This window comes from Lolium perenne, chromosome 4 (genome assembly GCF_019359855.2).
Source record: "Lolium perenne isolate Kyuss_39 chromosome 4, Kyuss_2.0, whole genome shotgun sequence".
Taxonomy (NCBI): domain Eukaryota; kingdom Viridiplantae; phylum Streptophyta; class Magnoliopsida; order Poales; family Poaceae; genus Lolium; species Lolium perenne.
Window position 1 is genome coordinate 123538132 of NC_067247.2, and position 11585 is coordinate 123549716.

General features: G+C 43.8%; 1 protein-coding gene and 1 long non-coding RNA gene across 2 annotated transcripts; both read left to right on the top strand.

The window, feature by feature from the left end:
* The first annotated feature begins 6413 nt into the window (after positions 1 to 6413).
* Positions 6414 to 9412, top strand: LOC139830519 (uncharacterized). Its single transcript, XR_011742776.1, has 3 exons — positions 6414 to 6774; positions 7153 to 7267; positions 8670 to 9412. It is a non-coding gene; the product is annotated as an uncharacterized lncRNA (long non-coding RNA).
* A 17-nt stretch (positions 9413 to 9429) lies between these two features.
* Positions 9430 to 11376, top strand: LOC127293810 (putative B3 domain-containing protein Os03g0621600). The gene is made up of 4 exons (XM_051323475.2): positions 9430 to 9717; positions 9922 to 10390; positions 10548 to 10738; positions 10866 to 11376. The coding sequence occupies exons 1-4, from the start codon at positions 9613 to 9615 to the stop codon at positions 11115 to 11117; spliced, it is 1017 nt and encodes a 338-aa protein (XP_051179435.2). The 5' UTR covers positions 9430 to 9612; the 3' UTR covers positions 11118 to 11376.
* The last annotated feature ends 209 nt before the right edge of the window (positions 11377 to 11585 follow it).

Sequence of the window (11585 nt, forward strand, 5' to 3'; positions counted from 1 at the left end):
GCTGACCTGCCCGCGCGGTTCTGGAAATACCTCGGCTGGTACATACTCGTCCTTTTCCATTGGTTCGTACGGCTCCGGCACGTACGGTTCTGCCCGATAGCTGTAGGATCTTGCCCTCTTCTCCATTATGTGAACTCTTGATATAGCCTCACTCCTGAGGTCATCACAGAACCGACGAATCTCTAGGAAGTGTCGGCAGTTCCTCAATAGGTGACTGGATTTCTCCCGACCATCCTTTGGGTCGATATAAGAGTGGAGGTAGCATGGCGCATCGAGTTGCTCCGTGGCCGATAAGTGCGGTGAACGAGCGCGGCCATGAATCGATTGCACGCCCTCCTGTTCCCGTTCGGACTGACGTGGGTGAGGCGCCGCACGTTCTTCTTCTCCATGGTATAACTCCCTTCGCCTTTTCTTTCGCCCTGTTGTGGGATCGAAACTTCCTCGGCTGCCTGCATGCGTGCTTCTGGATGGAATTCCCAAGGTTGCTGCCAGGGTATCCTCTGCCGAAGCCGAGGGCCCCACACCGGACGTATCTGTCCTAGGGAGGCGAAGAAAACCTCCGGAGTCGATGATGAAGTGGACGCCTCCAAAGGTGGTGGTCATGTCATCACGCGATTCTGCAGGAATCGAGTGTGACGGCTTGAGGTGCGGTACGAACTCGAAGGATCCGCAGCGGATCGGATCTTTCGGGTCTGGAGGTGTTGGTGACTCGAGCACGAACGCTGCAGATGTGACTGGTACTGCCGATGCCCTGCCTTGTGCCGACAGGCTTCCCACAGACGGCGCCAATTGTCGAGGGTGTTCCTCGGCAATGCCCTCCGATAGGGGCTTAGGGTTGATGGAATCCTGCAAGCTGACACGAGACATCGGTACACAGACAAGCGGGGAGAGCGATTTACCCAGGTTCGGGGCCCTCGATGAGGTAAAACCCTTACGTCCTGCCTGTCTGTTCTTGATTATGATGAAAACAGGTTACAATGGGGTGCCGAATAGTTCGGCTGTAATCTCGTCGAGATGCTAGTTGCTAGGGTAACCTAGTTCTAAGCTTCTGATGGCTAATATTGCTAAGGTTGATTGTGTCCCTCGATAGCCCCTCTCCTGGCCTTTATATAGGTGGCCAGGTCCCGAGAGGTCTAATCGAGTACGAGTAGGTTTACAATAGATCTATCTCCAATCTTTCCTTGCTCGGCTTCTTTCGTGTATTGTACTCCAAGTAATCTTCCGCCGCACCGTCCTAGTGGCCCATCTTGCCATCAGGTACCTTCATGGGCCTCAAGTTGGACCGTGTGGGGTAGAGCAACATTGGTTACCCGAAGGGTAATGCCCACGTCAGCTCCTCCCCGAGTCGGCCTGGCATTGTTGGTTGCAGATGCGAAGTCACCGAATGGGTCAAGAAGATCACATGTGTCCCACAAGGAATAACTGCCGATGAAGCTCCATGACGATTCGAAGATCCCCCAGCCAGAAGAAGTACTCGAGAACCACATGACTCCCACAAGTTTCTCGACGTCTCCATTGAGATGGGGCTGAAGGGGGGGTATTTTATTAAAAAAAAAGACACCGCCGCCTTCACCCGAGTGTGGCCCCACCAAACTAAAACCATAATACCAGGGAAACGGAGCCCTCCCGCCTACTGGGGCCAGGATCCACCCTGCCTCCATGGCCCGAAGGCCACAGAAGCGAGGCAGGTCGCCGACGATCCTGACGAGAGGTGTTTCTGAGCGGTGAAGCGGTATGGGACGCAAGTTCAAGTACTAGCAGTTAGGGAGGAAGCAATGTAGTGATGAATTATTACAGGCATGTAGATCACATCTAGATGTACATCTCGGATTATTTCTAAATTGTGTGGAACCTGAAAACCTCTGACAAACAATAGAATATATTGGTAGGGTAGGGTAGTGCCTTGCACGTACGGCAGGCACAGGGGTATAATACAATACAGAGGTATATACAGTAATCCTATACATATAGTTTATCACCCTCCCTCAATCTCAACCGAGCTATGAAGATTGAGATTGCGCCTACATGACTGAAACAAAGGGAGCGGTAGTGGCTTAGTGAAGATATCCGCTATTTGATCCTTGGAGGAGATAAACTTGATCTGAAGCAGCTTCTGAGCAACCCTTTCTCGCACAAAGTGATAATCCACCTCAATGTGTTTGATTCATGCATGAAAGACTGGGTTGGAGGATAAGTAGGTTGCTCCAATATTGTCACACCACAGAATAGGTGGACGAGTTCGAGAGACACCAAGTTCTCCCAAAAGTGCATGTATCCAAATCACCTCAGTAGTAGCATTAGCAAGTGCTTTGTATTCAGACTCCGTACTCGAGCGAGACACAGTAGCCTGCTTCCTAGCACTCCAAGTAATGAGATTGCCACAATAGAAGATAGCATAGCCCCCGGTTGATCTCCGATCATCAGCGTTACCAGCCCAATCAGCATCAGAAAAAGCAGATAAGAGGTCAAGAGACATAGTAGGACGTCGTAGGAGTAGACCGTCACCCAAAGTCGCCTGAACAAAGCGAAGGATACGCTTAACTGCAGCCCAATGAGTACTCCGAGGTTCATGAAGATATTGACACACCTTATTGACTGCAAAAGACAAGTCAGGTCGTGTCATAGTGAGGTATTGGAGGTCACCGACAATACTGCGATATCTGGCAGACTCCTCAGCCGAAAGAGGGGTACCATCAGTGGAGGACAGCTTCTCAGAAGAGACCATCGGAGTAGGGGATGGTCTGCACTTCATGAGACCCGCACGCCGAAGTAATTCAGCAGCATACTTGCGCTGAGTGAGAAGAAGACGACCAGCCGAAATTTTAACCTCAACACCAAGGAAATAGTGAAGCTGTCCAAGATCCTTAAGAGCAAAGGAATCCCGGAGCTGATGAATCAGGCGAGCAATAGCAGGGTCCGAGGAGCTGACTACAATAATACCATCAACGTAGACCAACAGATAAAGGGTAATGTCAGGTCGCCGAAGAATGAACAGAGATGTGTCAGCAGTAGAACTGGTAAAACCAAGACTGCCAAGGACAGAACTGAGCCGAGCATGCCAAGCACGGCCACACGGGGAGCCTGTTTGAGTCCATATAGGGACTTGTCAAGACGACATAGGTGAGTAGGTTTACTGACATCTTCAAAACCAGGAGGCTGACGCATATATACTTCCTCTTCAAGAACGCCATGCAGGAAAGCATTCTGAATGTCCAGTTGGTGAAGATGCTAACCATGAGTGAGGGCCATGGACAACAGCAACCGAATAGTAGTTGGCTTGACAATAGGACTAAATGTATCTTCATAATCAAGGCCATGACCCTGTTTAAATCCTTTGGCAACGAGACGTGCTTTATACCTTTCAATAGACCCATCAGATTTCTGCTTCACTTTGAACACCCATTTGGAGTCAATTATGTTGACACCTGGAATTGGAGGAACGAGACGCCATGTTTTGTTGGCTTGAAGAGAAGAAAATTCCAACTCCATAGCATCACGCCAATGAGGGTAGGCCATGGCTTCACGATGATCACGAGGTTCTGTCATAGAGAGATCACCAATATGTGCTAACCAAGCAATAGTACCATCAGTCCGTTGCTTCGGATTACGTATACCTTGCTGCAAACGCGTGGTAACAACAGGAGCTGTGACAGGAGCAAGGACTGGTGCAGTGTCACCAGTAGATGGCGGAGGCGAGGCAGCGTCGAGGTGCAGGGATCGCGATGCACCAGGAGAATCACCCGAAGGGGTACGTGGGCCGACCATCGATGGGCCGCGAGGTCGGTCTGGCATGACGAAGCCAGTGTGATCCTCAACCAGCGATTGGTCTGCATGGGGGTGTAGCTCCGACCCATGCAAATCGACGTCAGAGGGAAGAGCGACGTCCCCTGTCTCGGCGTTCTCATCAAGAAGTTCAAGCCGATCACCGCGATGTCGTACTACACCATGGTTAGCAAGCAGTAAAGGAGTATATGCAACATCATCAAATTGGTCAGGACGGAGAGGAACTGAAGAGGAATTGGAAGGAGTGGTAGTGGATGGTAGTTGAGAAAAGGGAAACACATTCTCGTCAAAAACGACATCACGAGAGATATACATGCGGTTTGTGGGGACATGAAGACACTTGTAACCCTTGTGGAGAGAGCTATAGCCAAGGAAGACACATTTTTTAGATCGAAATTCGAGTTTGTGTTTGTTGTAAGGACGGAGGTTAGGCCAACATGCACAGCCGAACACCTTGAGAAAGGTATAATCAAGTACTTCACCTAGAAGGCGTTCAATGGGAGTTTTCACATCAATAACACGACTAGGAAGACGGTTGATAAGAAAACATGCAGTGGAGAACGCATCACTCCAATAACGATAAGGAACAGAAGCATGTGCAAGTAGAGTTAAGCCAGTCTCTACTATATGTCTATGTTTTCGCTCAGCGGTGCCATTTTGTTGATGTGTATGGGGACAAGACACACGATGGGAGATACCAATATCCTGGAAGAACTGGTGCAGTATATGATACTCGCCCCCCATTCAGTTTGTACATGCAATATCTTTCTATTCAAGAGACGCTCAACATGTTTTTGGAATTGAAGAAATATGTGGAACACATCGGACTTGCGCTTAAGAAGGTAAAGCCAAGTAAAACGGCTATAAGCATCAAAAAAACTAATATAATATTCATATCCACTAACAGAGGTTTGAGCATGACCCCAAACATCAGAATATATAATCTCAAGTGGAGAAGTAGCAACACGAGTAGAAAGAGAAAATGGCAACTGATGACTTTTGCCTTGTTGACAAGCATCACAGATTACATCTTTATTGACTGACTCTGATGGAAGTTCATGACGATGCAAAATATGCTGAACTATGGGAATAGCTGGATGACCTAAACGCGAGTGCCACCTCGAACGGGACACCTTGACACTGCTGAACACATGCTTCGATATGGATGACACATCAATATGATAGAGACCTCCACGGCATCCCCCTCTAAGAAGAACCGCCCTCGTACTTCGATCCTTAATAAAGAAATACCAAGGGTGAAATTCAAAGAAAACATTATTATCGAGGGAGAAACGTTTAACTGACAAGAGATTACGAGTAACAGATGGTACATGAAGGACATTGTTTAGGTGTAATGGATGAGATGATGTAGGAAGTGTAGATTGACCAACTTGAGTAATGCGCATACCTGCTCCATTTGCTGTGTGTACATGGTCCTGGCCATGATAAGGTTCCTTCACATGAAGCTTGTCGAGCTCGTTGGTGAGATAATCCGTAGCGCCGATGTCCGCGTACCAGCTAGGATCCACGGGGAAGGATGAAGTAGACCCGTGGTGAGTAGTCACAGAGAAGGCCGCCACCTGTTTCTCCATGTAGCGCCCGTCATTCCCAGCACCAAGGAACTTCCGATCAAAGCGCCTGAAGCAACAGGAGGCAACATGACCAAGTTTGGTGCAGATTTGGCAGAGGGGACGGTTGCTAGTATTGCCATCGCCACCACCAGTATTGCCACCGCCAGGATTGGTACCACGGCCAAAGTTTTGGTTCGGTGATGGAGAGGACTTGGGTCTGAACTGCTACAAGGATACAGGGGTAGGTACAAGGGTATAATACAATACAGAGGTATATACAGTAATTATATACATATAGTTTATCAACCTCCACTTGCTATCTTTGTTCAATTGGAGCTTGTTACTAATTGCGAGGCTATTATTTGTGGCTGAAGACCTACTCCATGTAAGTTCTTCTTAAAGCTTTGAATTGGGTGGGTTTGCTAAATCACTAACTAGCTCTGCCATTGGGTGTTATATTTGCGTTGTCACATGGGATGAAAGCTCGTTGGAGTACCGAGAACGAAAAGAATATTAGATTTTTATCATTTATTAGAAACTCTCATATGTTTGTTTTGAATAAAATATTTAGCATTTTTCATGATATATATTATTTTGGAAATTTTATATTTTAAGGGGACACCTGAGATTCAATGATAGTAATTCTAGGATTTTGTTTCTTCTAAGATGGACGAGAATTTTCTGATAGTAAGTATTCTCCATGCACAAAAGGATATCGAAGATTTATGTAAATTCGGATGTATTTATACATTAAAATCTGTCTAGATACATTAAAATTTAGACCAACTTGAAACATCTTTTTATGGACATAGCTAGTATTATTAATTTTTTAATTAAATTAATGATAGTACAAAATTACAAATCCGTGTTAAAAAGAACCTACATACAAACAGAGATAATTCCTAGAATATACAAAATCCATGCTAATCAGTTCACATACGAGTTGTAAATCTACGTGATCCTCTGCACTTCCCTAGTGTTACATTTGTTCTGACTGTGAAATAGTACGAAGGACGTTGTCACATCTTACTCTTTAACAGTGGGGTTGGGGTTGCATGTTCTTCCCAATCCAGGCGCGAGAGGAAAAAGGAAAATCCCCGTTTCTCTTTTCTGTTCCACTCGTGCATAAACCGAATCACTGCGGTCCGATGGCAGGCGCGAGAGCCTACTCCACTCTCTTCTCTCTGTCTCGGTCTCTCCCCACCCCAACCGAAGCGGGAGGGAGCCGCGAGGCCCGGTGGCCAGAGGTTTCTCGTCGTCCCTCTTCCCCGCAATCCGGAGTTGAGCCTCCGCACATTCTCACAAATTGCGCGGTCATTTCTAACCTCCGCACTACTCACGAATTTTCTCGGCTGATCTAGGATCGGTGCCCCCGTTTTTCGCCAAGATCTCAGTTCGCCCATTGACTGACTTACTCAAGGTAACGGCTGCTCTGATCCGTAGGCTGATTTTGTATCGTTTTTGTTGCCGCAGTCTCTGACCACATGTACTCGATCGTATCATCGTTTTTTCATGTCCCGGTACTGCCAAACTTCATCGCTACTGATTTGCAACGACGGTGTACCTTCATCCTCACTCCTATTAGAGATTTTTTCGCCACACCAATTCGTTTTTATATGCATTGTATTAGTACTAAATTTATGTTGACCTTTAAAGTTTCACATTCATAAGTTTTGCCGTTTGCGAGAATCAGAAATGGGAACTTTATATGATTTCTATATTCACATTTTCCTTTTGTGGCCGTTTTGTTTCTGATTCTTTTCGTTTGATTTTGTATAATGTTGTACTGCATTTCTAGTGAGAAGATGGGGTGCGAAAGATGCAAAAGGAGGGATGAACTCGACTACTGCAATTTGGACGATCGGGAAAAACACTTCTTGATGTTTATGCTCGATGGATGTGCTCAAGAGATGGTAACTCGACCACATTCAAGCGCACTGCTGTTTCCTTTCCTTATTATGTTTTTTTTTTCAAGTGCTCTGTAGTTTATAGCCATATAAGTCTGTATGCGGGTTTGCCCACTTCAAAGGATCAAGGAACTTTGTTTTCCTGAGGAATTTATTTCTTTTTGTAGGAGAAGCAGTGTGAAAATATCCCTTAATATATTAGAATTATTTACATGGGTTACATAAAGATAAAAGATAAGGAGAATTATGTTCTGAACAAATAGTCAGGTTGTTGTACTGCGTTGCGCTGGTTTACCATATTTTTCGGTCTCATTCTTGTGTTCGATGTCAACCAGATCAATAACTTGCTTGAAGTAGCCCAGACCCACCTCTTTATTTTTAATCCTATCAAGTCAAAAAGGTAAAACTGAGGATACATGTTTATTACACATGGTTAGTTATTGGCTGACTAAAAAGGGAAGTTGTTTCGTGCAAAAATAAAAAAAGCAGATTTTTAATACTTTAACAACCCATTTCCAATCAACAATTTCTCAATTAAACCTACATTAACACTGAAAAGACAACTTTCCTTTAACTTTTCATATGGCATTGATACAGTTTGCACGATCTATACCAACGTGCCTGTCATCCTACAGCATTTAATTCAAATAACAAAAAGTACCGTTCTGATCTCAATTAAAATTATAGCTTATATCAACAATAAGAAAGTGGATACTTTATTTTGTATTATAACAATTTGTTATCCTTTTACTTTTAACTTATTTATTGAGCGGGGAAATTTGATTTGACATTTTCCTGTAAAGGAAATTTGATTTTACATATAATATATACATGCACAAATTGTTGCATCATGTCTGCAAGTTTTACAATTTTTTCGCAATAACTAAACATATGTGACTGGATACATGTACATTTGGAATACTATGTGTAAACTAAGAAGCTAGTTGAATCCAAGTGATGCATTGCTCCAGGAATTTGGATTTATATATTCTGCTCATGATTATTCTTTAAAGCTAATTTCAAATTTAGCATTGAGTATTGGTTGACAGTAGATATTGCGTATTGATCATTGTCACCGTTTGGTCTTTTTAAGGTAGCAATTGTATTCTTTGGAAACATAAATTCCATATAGTAGTGTATTATTATTGTAGTGACATAGCATACTATGCAAGTATGCATTCCTTCTGCAACATTTTTTGCTGAACAGAGTCCGTAACGTGATAGCATAATCACTAAATGCCTGGTCCGTGAAAATGGAGAAATAGGCTAGCTCTTTCCCCCTCATCGTATTTTTAAGTCTGATGTTAAAATCTGAATTACACCATACTAACTAGTTGTTCAGTGACCTCGGAAGAACGTTCTCTTGAAGTTAGAACTATGTTCTTATTTCTAATTCTTGTTACTGCAGATCATCCCAGATGATTTTCTGAAACGATTCAGGGGTGAGATCCCAAGAGAGATGAAGTTAGAAACACAAAATGGTCACAGTTACACCATTGGAGTTGCGAAATATCCAGATAAACTAGTTCTTCGAGAAGGATGGGGAGCATTTGTCGAAACCTATGATCTACATACGGACGACTGTATGGTGTTCAGATACAAAGGAGACTCTAAGTTTGATGTTATAGTTTTTGATCGATTCGGTCTGGAGAAAGCATCATCTGTTATTGTGGACAATGCCCCTCCACCTCCTCGTGAACGGGAAAGGCACAACAGTGGTACTGAAAATTCGGAGCGTTCTCATGGTCATTCTCTGCCCAAGGAAACGCCATCGCCTACTGAATATTCCAACCATTCTGAAGGGCGTCATCAGCCCATGCAAAGACAACCACCTACTGAAGATGGGAACCGTTCTCAAGGGCATCCTCAGCCCATGCGAATGCAATCGCCTACTGAAAATTTGGACAATTTTGCTGGTTTTAGTCCCCCAATGGAAATGCAACAGCCTACTGAAAATGTGGCAAATTTGTGTGGCCATAGTCATCCCACACAAATGCAACCATGTACTGAGACTTTGGATCACTCTAATTATCATGCTCAGACCGTGCAAATGCAACTGCCACGTAGACGTACCAGGAAACAATCAAAACTTCAAAGTGATTACTCAAGTCAGGGCAACAAGACAGCGATGCCTTCTTCTTCTTCTTCTTCTTCTTCAGGCATTTTCTCTAAGTTATTTCTTGAAATTTGTGATTATAGAGATACAATTCATTTCCAAACAAATCCAATGTTTCAACATTTTAGAGTATTTATTTATTTTTTGCACAGGAGATTCTTTTTCGCCAGCAGATGATACTGAAGTACGTGATGCAGCTAGATACACACTTGGGTGGCACTGCACTCTAACTACAATGCAGAAGAAGGAAGTTGATGAGAAGGTCCAATTTATTCATTCTGACAATCCAAAGTTTGTGGCTGTGATGAGGAATTTCAATGTTACAGGACCGGTCACTCTAGTGAGTATCGACTCTTACTGTTCTACAACATTGCTGCAATCTTTTTAATTAAACTATAGTTTTATGTTGACAGTACTATTTTGTATGATTTAATTTCTTCACCATTCCATGGCTAAATTACATTAATGCCATTATCTAATATACCGGGTTTGCACTTTACTTGAATGCCATTATCTTATTATCTTTCACCAATTCTGTAACTAGACTTTCTCCAAACAATATGTTAAGACGTATGTGGGTGATAAGGAGCGAAACATATGTCTTCAACGACTTAACAAGAGGTGGAAAGTGCATTTTGGTGGTAGCCCTATATTAAAAAGGATTGAAAGTGGCTGGCGGAAGTTTGTACAAGAGAATGATGTAGAGGTGGGTGATATCTGCATCTTTGAATTGCTGAAGATCTATGAGCTGTGCACAATGGAAGTCCATATCATCCGTGCAAAGGATTTTGGTAGGCCCTCCCAAAGTGGTGACCCAAGAGTGGAAGAGAGGCGCAAAGATGGTACTGAAACTGTGGAACATTGCCATTCTCGTTCTCATCCTGTGCAAATGCAGTTAGGTAATGCAACTGTAGATGATTCTCCTGTTCATCCTCGGCCAATTCAAATGCAATCACCCTCAGCGGAGAGAGAAAAACGAGTTCAGAGGGATAACTGGAGTCAAGGCAACAAGAGTATGACGAGTTCTTCCTTCTCTTGCAGTTGAATTTAATATATTCAAAAATAATAATGCAGTCCATGTTACTAGAGATGCAGTTCCTTCCAATTCATGCATCGTATTTTCATCTTCGGCAGCTATACTGAGTAGTTTTTTTTTGGTGCTTTGTGTAGGAGATTCTTTGATGGCAGAAGATAGCGGTGATGATATGGACGATTTGTCTGGTTGCATTGGCGTGGGTTTGAAGCACCTAACCTCAATTCAGAAGAAGGCAGTGAAGGAGAAGGTCCAATGTATTGATTCTGAAATTCCCATCTGTGTGGCCGTGATGCCCAGGACGAGTGTTACAGGAAGTTTCAACCTAGTGAGTTCCATTGTTTACTCTATAATAATTTCCTTCGATACAAATATTTTACTTTCATTCTATGCTTACTCTGCTAGTGATACTTTCCATTTGACATTCCTTTCTTCTTTTCCACATCATTAACCAGACCATGTCCAAGAAATACGTTGACAAGTATTTGGGAGATGAGGTGCGGAGCATCTGGCTTGAGAGACATAGGGAGAAGTATCATGTCACCTTGGGACGTAAACCTCTAAATAACAGGGTTGTTAGGGGATGGGCCAAGTTTGTGAGAGACAACGAGCTGGAGAAGGGCGATATCTGCCTCTTGGAGCTGTTGAAGCATTGCAAGGTGTCTGCAATGAAAGTGCATATCATCCGCGCGAAAAATACTAGTTGAGCAACATTCTATCTCTACTGGTTGTTGTAGCACGTGGATAAGATAAGTTCACTCGGTTTATGCATGTTGCATACTGGCCCAGGAGAGTACTCGCTACTGAGCCATACTTTAGGGAGTTGAATAAGTAATGTCAGCGAGCCGCAATGAATTCCAGTTAAGTTGAAAAGTTTGTAGAGCAGCAGATGTAGGTTTAACACTGAAAACAGGATCGGATGTGCTTGTAGCTCCTTCAATTTGTTATTTTCTTCTACATTTTCTACTGCGCCCGTTTTTACCTGTGATGAGAGCCATCTTGCGTTTTCCATAGTATTTGCAGTTTAAGTTTCTTTGCATAGGTGAAACAGTTGAGCTACAAGTTGAGTGTAGATGTTCCATGGTTACAATTATATGGTAGGATGAGAGGAAACCCTAGCCTCCGGGTCGCCCTTGGGCGACTCTGAGGCGACCCCCGCGCCGCCGCCCACCAAC